Source organism: Trachurus japonicus, unplaced genomic scaffold (genome assembly GCF_045865225.1).
Source record: "Trachurus japonicus isolate A0001 unplaced genomic scaffold, Traja_1.0 AP030723.1".
Lineage (NCBI taxonomy): Eukaryota > Metazoa > Chordata > Actinopteri > Carangiformes > Carangidae > Trachurus > Trachurus japonicus.
The window spans coordinates 42790-59732 of NW_028220856.1; the positions used below are offsets into that span (position 1 = coordinate 42790).

The 16943-nt window shown below is 43.9% G+C and overlaps 1 protein-coding gene across 1 annotated transcript; it reads right to left on the bottom strand.

The window, feature by feature from the left end:
* Positions 1-1479: 1479 nt before the first annotated feature.
* On the bottom strand, positions 1480-12799 carry LOC146960094 (armadillo repeat-containing protein 1-like). The gene is made up of 6 exons (XM_085772622.1): positions 12609-12799; positions 11239-11330; positions 8540-8732; positions 6159-6275; positions 3263-3337; positions 1480-1686 (listed from the first exon to the last, which is right to left on the bottom strand). Exons 1-6 carry the CDS (start codon positions 12768-12770, stop codon positions 1495-1497), a joined length of 831 nt encoding a protein of 276 aa, XP_085628748.1. The 5' UTR covers positions 12771-12799; the 3' UTR covers positions 1480-1494.
* Positions 12800-16943: the final 4144 nt, after the last annotated feature.

Consider the following 16943-nt stretch of genomic DNA (forward strand, 5'->3'; position numbering starts at 1 on the left):
TACTTGTTTAATCAGAATCGCAATTTAAATCGAATCGGGACCCAAAAATCGTTAAGAGAATTGAATCGGCACAAAAGTATATCAGCCCAGCCCTAATAGACATAAACGTCTGACCAGCAGTCAGACCCGGTCAGACACTTGTAGAACACATGTCAGTGTATTTATGCATGTGGGTGTGTGTCTGAGTATCTAAGTGTATGTTTAATACATAAAAAAAATGTATAAACATTTTTCAAAAAATGTGTTTTTTTGTTGTATCATAAATGTGTCTAACATTTATAATAAACCAAACGGCTTGAAAACCGGTTGAATATTTGGTGAGTTGTGGTGATGTTAATGGTTGATAGACGTCTAGTGCAGGAAGTAGACACGGCTTCCCCCTGACCAAGATGGCCGCCGCGTTGACGTATTCCACTCAGTAGAGCTGCCTGGGAACGCAGCATCTAGTCAGTATATATCTATGTCGTGAGGTCACCAGAGGTTGTGAGTGTGTGTCTCTGTCAGTGCCCGATCCGAACCCGGAACAAGATCCGTTCCAGACGCTTCTGCGCCAGCGCCAGCAATGCTAACTGCTAGCCTAGCAGTAGAGCAGCTAAACGTCCGCTGTAGCCTAGCGTTGTTAAAACGTCACTTCATTAATTTTAAATATTTTTTTAATGCGAGAAAGTCACAGTTTAGAGTCCTGATCTGTGGTCAGTTTATCCAACTGACGTCTGTTTGGAAGTTTGCTCCGAGGTTTTAGAAGAAGTGCAGAGCTAGCTGGGAGCTCGGCTCATCTCAGAGGTTAGCAGATTAATTCATGGTCTCATTGATTAGTTTGTGTAAGTGAAAAGTGAAGCTTCAGGTGTGAGCTGGTCAGAGGAGCAGTGCTGACTTGCTGCTGTCTGTATGTGCAGAAATCACCACATTTACATCAATAAATACATGTTTTACATTAACTGATCGGTCACATTACATTTAATTTAATAAATTAATTTAAATTAGTTGTGACGTGCTTGTGTTTTTCCTCATAGAACGTCTCTGTTTTCATGCATATCCGCGGTGTCGCCGTAAACTAAAAGAAGGGGGGAAGTGCGCATGTGCGTGTGCAGAAGCGTCTGGAACGGATGGTGTTCCGGGTACGGATCGGATCACCCGTCCAAACATCTGGACCAGCTGTTGTGGTCTGAGCCTCAGCCTCAGACTGAAGGCACCGCTGAATGACCTCTGACCTCTCGCCCCCTCACACCTCACTCAGTCTTCTGCTCCGTTAAGGAAAAGGAGGAGTCAGGACACTTCCTGTCCACTCGGACCGTTTGGTTTGTGACGCGTGGACCCGAGAGACGCCACAGAAACTTCACAGCCACCGTCCAGATGTTCTTGTTCAGGGCGGCTGCTGCTGCTCCGGCAGATGTTCCGGTCCAGTCTCTGGCAGCTCCAGGATTATTTGGCAGCTGGTGGTTTTGGTTCTGAGAGGACGTGGGGGTCGGTGGGGGGTTACAGGAGGAGGGGGGGTCACCAGTAGAAGGATCGCGACAGGAAGTTGGTGGCGGCTCCGAGCCAGCTGCTCCCGTCCTGGCCGGTTCCCACCCGGCTCACCGCCTTGTCCGGCTCCTGAGACGGACTCTCGTCCTCCGGGAGGTAGTCGGGAAGGTCCACGTTCCGCTGCACCGCCACGGAGCCGTCCTCCCAGAGCGGGATCAGGATCTGGAGACACAGACAGGAGGAGAACTCAGTCTGAAACCAGAACTTCTTGTTTTACAAAATGGGATCAAACGTCTTGGTCAGGTTCACTGTGTACTGTTGTTGGAGTTTTGGGGGGGATTTGTTGACCTATACATTTTTGGAATCTGCAGACCTTGGGGAATCCAAAAACCAATGTTGCCACTTACACAAGACACCTGTATGGCTGCCATTTTAGGAATTTCAAAATGGGCGCCATAATATACAGGATTTCAGTTATCTTGGCCTCTAAACAACCTAGAAACTCAATTAAACATGCCAAACCTATGTTTTCTTAGAATTTGGCTCATAATGGGCTCTACGGACGGAAACTAGCTTTGAGCTAAATCAGGCACACTTACAGGACGCCACGGCGTTAAATTGTTCATTAATGTGCACTGTCCTCGACAAATAAACAATAAATGAAATGAAATGAAATAAAATAATCAAGCTGTGGCGCCCTCAAGAAGTGGAAAAGGAAATTGTTACTTTAATTCCATGTCAGAAGTCCTGGGAAAAAACACTTTAAATGTCTGCATAGAATTATATAAACATTGACAAAGGTAAATTAAAACTAGAAGGTCTGCAGATTCCAAAAATGTATAGTATGTATCAACAAATCCCCCAAAAATTCCCACAAAAGTACATTTTTGTACACAGTGAACTTGACTCTGATCTCCACATCACTGAGCCTCAGTCTGGTCTGATGGACGGAGCTGGTCTCCTGGGTCCAGTTGTTCAAAGGTAATCCGATCGGATTTTGGATAATGGATTGGATCAAATCTTGAAAATGGGTTGTTCAAAACCAAAAACGGGAAAACTTTGATCCAAAAAATCAGGATTATTCTGATCCCAGCAGTTGGGTGGATTCAGGAACAAAATGTGATTTAAATTAAATTCAAACTGGTCAAATAAACTAAATATTCATAATGTAGTAAATATACATTTATTGATTTTTATTTTGCACTTAATTTTAAACCACAACAGTGATTAGTAAATAAAGTCAACTTTTGAATATTCTACAACTGAAAAACTTTCCCCCAAACTGAATTTAATGAATTTGAAGTTTGAATTTGAAACACAACACTTTTTTCAGTGTATTTTACCAGCCCAACCAGATGGAGTCTGGCTGTTTAAAAGACACTGAAGAAACAACAAAGAGCACAGAAAACAATGCATACACTCTGTTTTCATATAAACACACTTTGAGAGACCTCATGCTGCTGTTCTACCTGTTGTTAACAGACCAATCAGCCTTCAGTGTGATGCACAGTCCCTTCTAGAGCATCATTATCCGGATTTGGTAATCTTGAAAATTTGGATTTGGATCAGACTGATCCAATCCAACTTTGCGTTGAACAACTGGGATAAAAGTAAAACAGATTACGTGATCCTGGATAGAAAAAAAAGGGATTTCAAAATCCGGATCATTTTTATCCAGATCACACCTTTTGAACAACTGGGCCCAGGGTCCAGAGCTGAGATGGGATGGGTCTACAGCTCTGCAGCTCTGCATCACTGTGACTCTGCTGCCCCCTGCTGGAGCTTCTGTCACACTGACCTCATCTCCGTTTTCTGCCTTCACCACCTGCTGAGCCTTCATCACCTCAGTGGAGGCGATCGCCGACGCCAGAGCCTGAAGAGACAAAACATTTTAATTTAATGATCTGGTGGACTATAAAACTGCTCACATGATGTATAAAGTAAATAATAATCTGCTTCCAGACGGTGTCTAGAGGAAGTTTCAGACTGGAACCAGTAGATATGAACTAAGAGGGACTGTATACTGTATATAAAAGCAAAAGTACGACCAATGTGAAACAAAGATGTATTAATCAATTACAGGAGTCAATCAATGGAATAATCTAGAATTAGAAATCAAACTGTGCAACACACTTAATAGATTCAAAAAGTTATTCAAAAATAATATTATTAATAAATATAAAACAGATTTATAAATACCAGTGTGCTTATAAACTGCTGTATGTAGAATATGCAGGTTTTTTTTTTGTTGTTCTGTAAAACATTTTTTAATTGAGTGAACGGAAAATGTTAATTTAAGAAGGGTAAAGGCAAAATAAGATGATGCTTCAGCCTCTTACACCTTTTAGGTCAAAGTAAATTGTATTGCTTGTTGTGTTTTTGTTCTGATTTGTTTTGTTTTGCTTTGTATTTACACTGCAAAAATTATCTAATATCTTACCAATAATATTCGTCTTATTTCAAGTCAAAATGTCATTTCTAGTCAAAATAAATCTCATTATACTTAAAATAAAACACATCACCTAAAAATCTAATTTTAGTTTCCTAAGTTCCTAAGTTTCCAGATAATTTCAACTTGTTTCAAACTAATTTATAATTGAAATAAGTAGAAAAAATCTGATAGTGGAGCAAGTTTTTCTTTCTTATCACAAGCACAAAAAACTTACTTTCACTGGCAGATTTTTCTACTTATTTCAAGTGAGAATTAGTTTGAAACAAGTGAAAATGATCTAAAAACAAGTTCATTTTTAGGTGATGAGTCTTATTTTAAGTGGAAAGTGATTATTTGTCTAGAAATGAGACATTTGGACAAGAAATAAGACAAATATTCTTGGGAAGATTTTGAGTTTTTGCAGTGTATACCTTTATATTTGTCTATTGTATTTGTTTTTATAAGACCGAAATAAACACACTAAACAAACAAACAAACATTTACTGAGGATCAAAGAGTCAAACACAACTAGTCCAGTAAAAAGCCCTGGAGACGTCACGGCAACCGGAGCATCCTCTGTTTCTACTGTTTCATCTTCAGATTGGTTTATTTGTTTATGGTTCCCTAAAAAAAATCCTCCCATTATCTTTTCATTCTATATTTGCATATAACTATCAATTTCACACCTGTTCCACACGTAACTCTTGTCACCTTAGAACCCAATATTGTTGTACCTCCCAATCACAGTTCTGTTACTTTATCGTGGGCCAAGAATATGGAATTTATTACCTGTACTTTTTTTTTAATTTATCTTTACAACAATTTAGGACTCAGAGCTCTAAAGTCTCTCCTGTTAACCAGCCAGTACTTTCCACATGGTCTGCCTGTCTAAACTGGGATTACTTTATATTTTTATCATATGTTTATCAAGCTTTTGTATTGTATTGTACAATGTTAAATCATGTTAAACCATGTTTGTATTTATTATGTATGAAAGATTTTTGTACCTCACAGATGTAGCTATGCTCATTAGCTTAGAGCTGTAGTTGGAGAACGCCACGCTACAAGCCATCAACGAACTAAGGTTAACCTGCTGTTGTCTTTCAATTTGTTCCCTTCCTCCATCCTTCCTTCCTTCCCTCCTTCCTTCCTTCCTTCCTTCCTTCCTCCCCTTCGTCTTGACTTCTTCTTCCTTCCTCTTTTGATCCAATTGACCCTCCATCTTTCTTTCTTTCCTTCCTTCCTCCCCTCTTTCCCTATGTCCTTCCTTCCTTCCCTTCGTCTTGACTTCTTCTTTCCTCTTTTGATCCAATTGACCCTCCATCTTTCTTTCCTTCCTTTCCCCTTCCTTCTTTCCTCCCTTCTTTCCCTTCTTCCTTCCTTGAACGAATCTGTTCCCTCCCCTCCATCTTTCTGTCCTTCCTTTTCCCCCTTCCTTCTTTCCACAATCCTTTTTCCCTCCCTCCCTCCCGTCCTTCCTTCCTTCTTGACCTAATCAGTCCCCTCCCTCCATCTATCTTCTCTTCCTTTTTCCCTTCTTTCTTTCCTTCCATCTTTCCCTTTGTCCTTCCTTCCTTCCTACTTTTTCTTTGTCCTTCCTGCCTTCCTGTAGTCGGAGAATGCCGCCCTACAAGCCCCTGGAGGGTTTTTTTTTGGCATTTCCACCTTCACATTGTCTTGGATTTTATATGTTATAACTTTTTTAACTTTTGATATGTGAAAATAAACAAAGAAAACTTCCACCAGGGTCCGTGGAGCTGTTGTTCTTCATCATAAGCAAGTTTGCACACATTGTTGAGTATTATGTGAGTGTGTGTATGTGTCTGTGAGTGTGGTTATTAGAGGAGGATGATTGTTATCTGTGTGTTGTATGTGTGTTTGTGTTTGAATGTGTGATGAGAGTGAGAGAGAGTGTATGTGCTGTTAGTCCCTATTGTGCACTTTATGATTTGGCTCCTGTTTCCCTGCTTTTATTAGTGCATTCTGTCAATTTTTTTTAAAATATTATGGTTATTATGTCACTTATGTCCTATTTCAATTAATCTTAATATTGTATCTGTTCCCACTTTACCTGCCCAGGGACGACAGGCGGGAATGAGCAGTTGTTGCTATAACAACCTGGCTCAAAGCATCTCTTCTTGTTTTACAAGATTAATGTTTTTTGTGCATTGTCTCTGTTTTAAATAAATAAATTCATCCATTCATCTGCTGACTGAGCTCCAGCCCTGAGCTGGTCTGATGAGGAGCAGATGGAGAGTCTCACCTCGGCCTTCAGGTCCGAGCGGATGCGGACGATGCACCTCTTGACGGCCATCTGGAAGGTGAAGCTGATGACTCCTCTGATCTTCAGCAGAGCCTCCTCACACAGACTCCTCCGGCTCTGAGCAGGAACACACACACACACACACTTTAACCCTCAACCAAATAGTAATACATTACTGGAATTGCGTTACTTTTGTAGACTTGCTTCTTTACCAGACAGAGTTGTTTTAGAGGGAAATACAGACTGTTGATGAAAAACTGTCCCTGAAGGCAACACGCATCAGTGGTTTTGCATGAATTTCCCTCTAAAACAACTCTGTGTGGTAACGTTGTGTTATTATCTCATAGCGTGGTGAATGTGCAGCTCACAACTTGTCCACCAGAGCGTTGTGGAGTTGTTGGATCGTGTATTTGATGAGTTTGATGATGAGGGGAAACCAAGAAATCCCATAATGAGCCTCCGTAGTGTAGCTCTGAGCAGCTCGCGGCTCTGCTTCGCCGTTCTAAAATCAGCTTGCACCGATAATTAAAGGTAAAAACTAACCTACTGCTATGACTATAGGGATTATGGCAATGGGAACAATTTGACTAAATGTTGAACTATCCCTTTAAGTTGTGTTTTATAGTTGTTGTGTTGTCTGGAGTGTTTTTACGGCTCCGTTGCTGCTGAAATCAACCGCCGCCATTTGAAAAGTAATGACGTGCTTCTGCATGTGCGACAGGCAACCAGGCTGTTGAACCACATCACACAGGACACGCCCACTCACTGACAGATGAAGCAGGGCTCCAGACTGCCACTAAATGGTCGCATTTTGCGACTAAAATTTGATACAATGCGAGTAAATTTTTGTTGTTTGTTGTCAAAACTGACGTTTAAGGGGAGAGGAGGCACTCTGGATACGCAAATACACACTAAAGCTATGAAAAAGTGAGTTTTGCATAATATGTCCCCTTTAAGGATGGGGGTGATGTGCTCGTGTTTACGGCTCTCATCAAGACCCTGGCAGTTCTCGCTGTTCTGGATTTACTGCAGCTTCTGGATGGTTTTGCCAGGTATCCCGATATATGAAGAGCCCGTTGCAGTAGTCCAGCCTTGAGGAGATGAAAGCATGGACCAGTTGTTCTGCTGCTGGGAGGGATAGAGTGGGACGGCGTTTTGAAATATTGCGGAGATGGTGGAATGAGGTTTTGCACAGGTGTTTTATATGGACGTTGAAGGTCAGGTGGGGGTCACCCGAACTCCCAGGTTTGTTGCTGAGGAAGAGAGAGGAATGATCTGTCCATCAAAGGTAAGTTGGGATATGGGTGAGGAGTTAAAACCTGATGTGGGGTACCAATGAGGAGTGCTTCCGTTTTATTGCTGTTCAGCTGAAGGGAGTTGCTATTCATCCTGCTTTAAACCTGTGCATATTCTCATTTGTCCAGGTCATAGTATTTCAAAGGAAGTTAAATCAGAAAGAAAAAAAAAGAAAGCAACTGAACTTAGTTATTTGTCTATAGGAAGACGTTTCACCTTCATCAGTTCATGTAGCATCTGACCAGGCTGGGACTGGTCCAACTATCTGGTGTGGAGACTCACTATTTAACCTCTTGTGTGGCCGTTCACAAGGGTGATGATGTCACTGGTTCCCTTTTGTGCTCCAAGTGCCAACGACAGTCGTTTAAATGACTGCCTTTGATGGAAGGTTGGTTTCGACTTCGTTAGTGCCCTATTGTGTTATAAGGACAGTCAGTGAACAGTGGTTGTTCTTTGAGGCTAGATTGTTGAATCTCCTGGGAAGGGATGAATTTCAATTTCGATTTAACCTCCTTTGAAATACTATGACCTGGACAAATGAGAATATGCACCGGCTTATCCCATAATATTCTGGCGGTCAGCAGCGGTACTCAAATCGTCACAAGGCAACGAAGCAGGTTGACTTGCGCTGCAGAACGCGCTGCACAGACTAGGCTCCCATACGGAAATGATTATTGATTGATTCTTGATCTTTTTCCTTTTTTTTGGCCGTGGGGGGGGGGGGTCTCGACGAGTTTGATGCCAAGGAGTCCGTGCAAAAATTGACTTTGCAAGTCTTCAGACTTCAGACTTCAGACACTTTATTGTCATTTCACACAAATGTACAGGATACATCAGCTGAAACGAAATATCGTTTCTCACCAGCTCCTACTAGCAGTGCTTTACTAAAAGAAAAATAATAATAAATAATTTAAAAACGTGTTAAAATCATTAAAAAAAAGTTGATTTCGGTGTGCGCCCCTAAATTTTCTGCTTGCGCTCCTAAAATTTTAAGTTAGGGGCCACTGTGCTCCTAGTCAAAACAGTTAGTCTGGAGCCCTGGAATGAATGAATGAATGAATGAATGAATGAATGGATGAACTGACCGAGTCGTCCAGGCCGTCGATGTGCAGCACGACGGTCTTGGCTCTCTTGTTGCTGGAGCCCAGGAAGAACTGGGCTTTGCGGCGGCCGCCGACGGCCTCGTCGGCCGGCTCGTTGCCGTCGGCGCCGCTGGCCGCCTGCAGCAGCTCGTAGATCTCCGACGCCAGCAGCTTCGTCTCCCCGGGCGTGGTGGACCTGGACCACACGGGGAGTTCAGGGTCACTGGTTTGACTCAGGATACGTACAGCTACTGGACGTCAGCAGCTGGCCTCGTAAACCAGCCGCTCTAAACGCATTTCATCTCATTTCTGAGGGAGAGTCTGGCCTCATCCCCGTTGTAAGCGTTTGGCCTGAAACCCTCAGAAGGCCGAGCCAATCAGCGTCGCCGCTGTGATAAGCTGGGTTTCCATCCAAATGTATCGAATTTAAGAGCGGATTTTGTGAAAATGCGCAAAAAGCAAAAGTGAATTTATGACCGTTTGTGTTGCGGTGCAGAGACGAGAGCTGGGAGACCGGGGCGTCGTTCTCCATTTGTTTGAACGTCGCTGGGTGAAGTCCAGCAGCACTTCACCCAGCGACTCTGGCTCAATTCGCATAATCTGTTTCCATAACAAAAAGACGCATTTTCCTTTAATCGATACGCTGACAAACCCCCCCCAAGCGTAAAACTTTTATGCGCATTTACTGCCTTTTTTTTTTTAGAATTTCTGGCGTTTCCATCAAAGTATTTATTCGCAATTTTTGAAAATGTGAATAAAAAAAGGTGGATGGAAACGCAACTATTGACACAGCACGTTGGCCAATCAGGGACCGACTGGTGCAACGCCCCGTCACTACAGCAACTTGCTGATTGGCTGAATGGGGTTGTCTGTCAACGCTACTACTCCCGCCCAGCTCCCGCCCACCCCAAACGCTGACAGGGGGGATGAGGCCAGACTCTCCCTCAGAAATGAAATGAAATGCATTTCCGGGAGCGGCTGGTTAACGAGGCTAGTCAGCACCCTGATACATTTGTCTTTATATTATAGTTGCCTTGTTAACATTCATCTGCTACCTCTTAGTATTATTTAATAATTACCTGAATGCACCTTTAAAGGGACAACCAGGAGTTTCTCCATCGGCAGAACGAAAAATTCCACGACGATAAAAAAGTCTGATATTAATGTGGATGAATCTCCGTTACCACTTGTTAATGGTCCATTTTAGATAAATCTATGGTTTTGTCTCTATGGTTATTTTGTTATTATTAGTGGTGGTGGAAATGCTGGGCGAGCCGACCAGCGTTTCTTTACTTTCGGTTTCGTGGCGAGTCATGAGAATAACGCCGCAGAATCTCCGTTTATGGTGGGAACTACGACGGTATGTGATCGTCTTCCAACCTCTGACTTTAATTCTTGATGAATGAAAACATGAGTCTGTCTTGCACCGGTCAAAGAATTTCACGGTGCGGAGGCTCATAAATGTAGTGAGAAAACACTTCACTTCTACAAAACTCCTGGTTGTCCCTTTAACCTTTAAATCTATGTGTTTCTGACTTTGTTATTTCTGGATTTTGACTGAGCTCACAAACCTGCAGTTCCTCTCCTGACCACTAGAGTGAGTCTCCAACAGTGAGTCAGTCCCCACAGACTTCCAAGTTTAAATGTTAAAGGGATAGTTCAACATTTAGTCAAATTGGCCCATTGCCATAATCCCTATAGTCACAGCAGTAGGTTCGTTACCTTTAATTGTCGGTGCAAGCTGTTTTTAGAACGGCGGAGCAGAGCCGTGAGCTGCTCAGAGCTACGCTACGGAGGCTCATTATGGGATTTCTTGGTTTCCCTCATCAAACTCATCAAATACAAAATGCCAATACTCCAAAACGCTTTCGTGGACAAGTTGTGAGCTGCACATTCACCACGCTATGAGATAATAACACAACGTTACCACACAGAGTTGTTTTAGAGGTAAATACAGAGACTGTTGATGAAAAACTGTCCCTGAAGGCAACGTGCATCAGTGGTTTTGCATGAATTTCCCTCTACAACAACTCTGTGTGGTAACGTTGTGTTATTATCTCATAGCGTGGTGAATGTGCAGCTCACAACTTGTCCACCAGAGCGTTGTGGAGTTGTTGGATTGTGTATTTGATGAGTTTGATGAGGGAAACCAAGAAATCCCATAATGAGCCTCCGTAGCGTAGCTCTGAGCAGCTCACGGCTCTGCTCCGCCGTTCTAAAAACAGCTTGCACCGACAATTAAAGGTAACGGACCTACTGCTATGACTATAGGGGTTATGGCAATGGGCCGATTTGACTAAATGTTGAACTATCCCTTTAACAGCCTGGTGCAGGAAGTGTTGTGGTGTTTTATAAAGCGTCGTCGCTCTGAGAAACAGACTGACTGATCGATCAGCTGATCAACTCCTTCACTTCACTGAAAATCGCCATGACAACGTGTGAAAGGAGTCGAGGTGAAAACCAAACACTCACCATTCTTTCATATGGTTATTTTATTTAACTTGCATTGTTTTGGTATGATTTGATTCTGTACGATCTTGGCATTGTTTTTACTTTGATATTTACAAATGTATTAATTTTATTTATTTATTTTTTAAATGTTGAAGTGAATCCCTTGTGCCTTGACATTTGCTGTTAAAATGCATTCGAGGAAAACTCAATAAAAAGAATTTTTAAAGCAAGAAAGAAAACCAAACACTCACTTCTGCACCACGGTCTGGAGGCTCAGCAGCATTCCCAGCTCGCCCTTCAGCTTCTCCCGGTTGGCTCGGCATTCCGCCAGATACCGGATCGCCTGTCGGGTCAACCAATCACAGTTACCCAATCTGTTCCCTTCCTCCATCCTTCCTTCTTTCCTTCCTTCCTTTCTCCCTTCCTTATTTCCACAATCCTTCCTTCCTTCCTTCCTGCCTTCCTTCCTTCCTACTTTTCCTTTGTCCTTCCTTCCCTCTTTCTTTCTTTCTTTCTTTCTTTCTTTCTTTCTTTCTTTCTTTCTTTCTTTCTTTCTTTCTTTCCTTCCTTCCTTCCTTCCCTTTGTCCTTCCTTCCTTCCTTCCTTCCTTCCTTCCTTCCTACTTTTCCTTTGTCCTTCCTTCCCTCTTTCTTTCTTTCTTTCCTTCCTTCCTTCCTTCCTTCCTTCCCTTTGTCCTTCCTTCCTTCCTTCCTTCCTTCCTTCCTTCCTACTTTTCCTTTGTCCTTCCTTCCTTCCTTCTTTTTTTCTATCCCTTTCTCTTTCATTTTACTTACTTCTTTCTTTCTTTCTTTCCTTCCTTCCTTCCTTCCTTCCTTCCTTCCTGGCCCCAGGTGGACAACAGGAGGGTTAATAATAAATAGTATTTATAGAGCGCTTTTCACCTGAAGAACAAGTCTCAAAGTGCTTACAGAGGTTATAGAGAGCCGAAGCGGAAGCAGCCCCATGGGTCCTCAATTCGAAAAAAGTCTCCATGTGAGTGAACGGGAGTCAAAGTTTTATTTCGTGATCTGATTGAATTGCGCCATGAGAATAAACTCTGTCCTCTACCTGTTTAAAACATCACGTTTCATGAAGAGAAACCAGCAGTTTATCATAAAACGGCAACAGAAGAATGTATTTAGTGTGAAGACGCTCTAGGACTACAGATCTGTGTCCCACAAAAAATACGTCACCAACTGACACGGGAAAGGAAGGACGCCATGTGGTCGCCATGGTGACGTCACCTACGCAACTCTTTCTGTCTTTCTGGTTACGGACTCTTCTGAATTTTATTCTACAATAGTTTTACAACAAACTGCTGATTTCTCTTCATGAAACGTGATGTTTTAAACAGGTAGAGGACAGAGTTTTTTCTCATGGCGCAATTCAAACGGATCAGGAAATAAAACTTGGACTCCCGTTCATTTACATGGAGACTTTTTTCGAATTGAGGACCCATGGGGCCGTTACTTCCTGCTTCCACTTCGGCTCTCTATAGGGTTGAGGTTAACGCGGCTCACCAGCAGGGCGGAGTAGACCACCTGGGGGTTAGGGGTTGGGGGTTAGGGGTTAGGGGTTGAGGGTTAGGGGTTAGGGGTTAGGGGTTAGGGTTGGGGCTCACCAGCAGGGCGGAGTAGACCACCTGGGGGTTGGGGTGGTCTAGGAACAGGATGAGTCCGGGCAGACAGCCCTGGTCCTGGACGATGGCCCGCCGGTTCATGGGGTCGGCGGCCAGGTCCCTCAGCTGGTTGACCACGGCCAGGGCGTCCGGCTCCGCACTCATGGCCGACGCTCACTCGCCCATACACGGAGAAACAACCTGGGGACGGCGGCAACAACAAACATTTAGGCTAGGGATGCACCGAATATTCGGTAACCGAATATATTCGGCCGAATATTGCAAAAAAAGCTACATTCGGCCTTCGGTGGAATGAGCGAAAAGCAAGGCTGAATATTAAAAAAAAAAAAACTGGAATATTCAAAAACTGTCAGAATAGTCAATAAACATTTACTTTCTTTGAAAATTAAGTTAAAAAAATATATATTTAAAAACTTTATAACCACTTTCGGTATTCGGTATTATTCGGTTATTCGGCCAAGCGTTTTCATTTTATTCAGTATTTAGTCCATGAGCCAAGACCCCAAAATTGGCCTCCCGCAATCGAACGGGTGGGCAATTTCTAGTTTGTTTTTTTGACTTGGTAGACATCTCTAGTGAACAGTTTGGCATGATAACCATTGCAAACAGGTAGCTTAGTGGTGGTTATCATGTGTTGAATAGGTGGACCGGTAGAGTGGAAACTTGAAAACTGTGTATAGTGCTTGTTCGGTATTATGCTGTTTGTTGACCACTCAGTGCCTAAATCACTTCAAGGATGTTTTTCCCTTTTATCAAGACCCTACTGTAATAATAACAGACTCACCTCAGGAATATGTGAATGAAAATGTGATAAAAATTAGAACATACACATGAAATAGCCAACGTTTTTAGAGTGTTTTACTTTTCATGCAATAACAAGAACAAACAAATATTTTTTTTACACAATTAAAATCAACTAAAGAGCTTGCTCCTTCTGTCACAAATAATGTGGAGCATACTGCCAGTACAGTATTTCAAGTGTCCCTCTGTCAACGACCTACGCCTGGCCAACAGCCTGAACGAGTTCTACTGCCGCTTTGAAAGACAATGGGACAGACCTGATATCCCCCACACCTCCAACCACCAGCCATCGATCAGCAACAGCTCCTCCACACCTCGATCACCTACACAGCCCCACACCCCAGTGCCACCCTCCCCCACACCTCTCACACCTCTCTCCATCATAGAAATCAAATCAAATCAAAGAAGGAGAGGTGAAGAGACTGTTTAAACGGCTGAACCCGTGCAAAGCTGCAGGCCCAAACTCTAGCCGTTTTCCTACTAACATCAGCGGGTCGACGCAGGTTTTTTAAATGCGGGTCGACCCGCTAACAATCGGCATTTGGCTTCTTTCCCATTGACCAAAATGAGCCGGGTCTGTCTGTCTAACCCCCGCATAAACCAGTCGCCCCGCTTTCATTCGCAGTGCGAGAAACACCGTGTCATGCCCCAGCCGCCCGCCACGGAGGACAGCGAGTCTGCCGCGGCCGCCTTATGATGGACGTCCGCGGCACAACATGTCAGTTAAACAGACTGTCGCTTCTTTTTTTTCAATCTTTTTTGGTCAGTGTTCTTTGATCTTCAAATCCCAGTCTTGAATGCAAGCAGAGTTTTGTTTTGGTAGCCTACGTGAGAAGCGACTGGTGCGATGATGTGGCATCACGTAACGCCCAATGTCATCACATAAATTGGCGGGTTGAGCCGGGTCTGGTGTTCCCACTGCAAGCCGATCAGAGCCGAGCCGATTGAAGGCGATTTTAACCCGCATCGCTTGCCGAGTCATTTGACGCGGGTCGACGGGGGGGCATACATCGGCTCATTTCTCCGACTACCCATTCTACAGTGTTAAGGTTAGGTTTAGGGTAAGGTTGAGGGTTAGGGCTACTTAAGTCAGAGAAATGGGAGGTCGGACTAATGGACGCAAAAATAAAGAAATGTATGGTCGGAGAAATGGGTAGTCAGACAGACGTCCCGGGTTGACGCGGGTCGGTGCGTTTGTGGGTTTAAACGGGTTTTTTGGCCAGTGGGAAAGGGGTATAAGTCTCCCCCTCCACCCTGAAGCACTGAGCCAATCAGCTGTCTCCGGTGTTCACACACATTTTTAACACCTCACTGGAGACCTGTCATGTGCCAGCTTGCTTCAAGGCCTCAGCCATTGTTCCAGTTCCCAAAAAGACAAGGCTCACAGGCCTTAATGACTACAGACCCGTTGCTCTGACTTCTGTGGTCATGAAGACTTTTGAGTGCCTCGTCTTGACCCACCTTAAGGACATTACAGTTCACCTACAGAGCCAACAGATCTGTAGATGATGCTGTAAACATGGCCCTCCACTAGCACCTGGACTCCCCAGGATCCTACGCCAGGATACTGTTTGTGGACTTCAGCTCTGCCTTCAATACGATCATCCCAGCTCTGCTCTGTGACAAGCTCTCCCAGTTTAATGTGCCTGACTCCATGTGCAGGTGGATTACGGACTTCCTGACAGACAGACGGCAGTTTGTGAGGCTGGGGAAGCATGACTCTGACACCCAGACCATCAGCACTGGATCCCCCCAAGGCTGCGTCCTTTCTCCTCTGCTGTTCTCCCTGTACACCAACAGCTGCACATCTGGACACCAGTCTGTCAAGCTCCTGAAATTTGCTGACACCACCCTCATCTGCCTCATCTCTGATGGGGACGAGTTGGCTCGTTGGCCTACAGCAGCGAGACGGACCCTCTGGTGTCATGGTGCAGCATGAACAACCTGGAGCTGAACGCTCTGAAGACAGTGGAGATGATAGTGGACTTCAGAAAGGACCCACCTGCCCTCCCCCCTGTCATCCTCTGTGACTCTACAGCGACCCTGGTTGAGTCCTTCTGCTTCCTGGGCACCACCATCTCCCAGGAGCTCCAATGGGAGCAGAACATCAGCTCCCTCACCAAGAAGCCTCATCAGAGGATAGGCTATACTTCCTGCTGCAGCTGAAGAAGTTTCACCTCCCTGTGAAGATGCTGGTGAACTTCTACACTGCCACCACTGAATCCATCCTCACATCCTCCATGTCAGTCTGGTGTGCTGCAGCTACGGCCAGAGACAAGGCCAAACTGCAGCGTGTCATTCACTCTGCCCAGAGGACGATCGACTGCAGCCTCCCATCTCTTCAAGAGCTGTACATCTCTAGGACCAGAGCCAGAATAGCTGCTGACCCCTCTTACCCTGGACACAAACTCTTCAAGCCCCTCCCCTCTGGCAAAAGGCTCCGGTCCATCCGGACCAGGACCTCACGCCACAAGAACAGTTTCTTCGTCTCTGCAGTCAGCCTAATGAACAATGCCCCAGTTCCCCCTAAATAACCCTAAACCTATGGATGTAATATGCTATAATGTTAATGTCATCTTTACTCACTACATCTTAGCCTTCTTAACCTTGGATGTATAGGCTATATAAACCATTAAAAATGTTCCCTGTATAATGTGATTTCACAAAAGTCCTCTGCTACTTCCTGCTTACAGCCGTATTAAAGCCGATTTTCCCCCTCGCTCCCTCATGCACCCAGTGGAACTAGCGCCAACTAGTGGTGCAAACAAATATTATCTGCAGGGCCTTTCTGCAACTGCAAAGGCGCTCTAAATCATCAGTAGTGGCACACAAATTATGAAATGTGCAACATCGGAGAATGGCCATAATTGGTGTATATGGCATTTTTATGGTCAAAATAGTGAATGCATGATAAATATTGTTAAGCTACTCTTGTGCGAAGGTTATCATACCAATTAATAATCTGGACATATATAGGAATAATAAAATAGTAACAAGAATTTGCCCACCCTTTCGATTGCGATTGGTGGTCTGGCTCATGGACTAATTCGGCTTCGGCCAAAAAATGCCATTCGGTGCACCCCTAATTTAGGCAAACATCAACAAGACTTCACAAGGTTTCAAAGAGGGGACACTATCCCCCTTATTTTTGTCATGTCATAAGCTACAGTCACTTTGGGGCAGCTTGTTTGAGTTCTTCACTAATAGTCCTGGCAAAATAGCGTTTTCTGACAGACTAATTGTAACAGAAGGTTTTTCACCATACATCATTTCTATGAGGTGTCCAGAACAACAAACTAAAAGTCCTAAGAAATCCTCGTTGGGGAAATATGTTTAATTTGCATCATTATTTACTGTATAAAGTCTATGGTGCTGACAACAATACACCCCAATGGGGCTATTTTTTCCCTTTACTGTAGTCCACGGTAGACGATAATAATATAATATAATATAATATAATAATAATAAACCAGTCAGCTCTGATCCACCTGTTGTGTGCAGCTCAGCCCACACAGA

Excerpts from the sequence above, each read along its gene's own strand:
- LOC146960094 (XM_085772622.1), bottom strand. The coding sequence starts at position 12,770 with ATGAGTGCGGAGCCGGACGCCCTGGCCGTGGTCAACCAGCTGAGGGAC. Across the intron at positions 8,733-11,238 it reads CTCCAGACCGTGGTGCAGAA|GTCCACCACGCCCGGGGAGA; the intron begins GTGAGTGTTTGG and ends CGTGTGGTCCAG. Across the intron at positions 3,338-6,158 it reads GCTCGGACCTGAAGGCCGAG|GCTCTGGCGTCGGCGATCGC; the intron begins GTGAGACTCTCC and ends TTGTCTCTTCAG.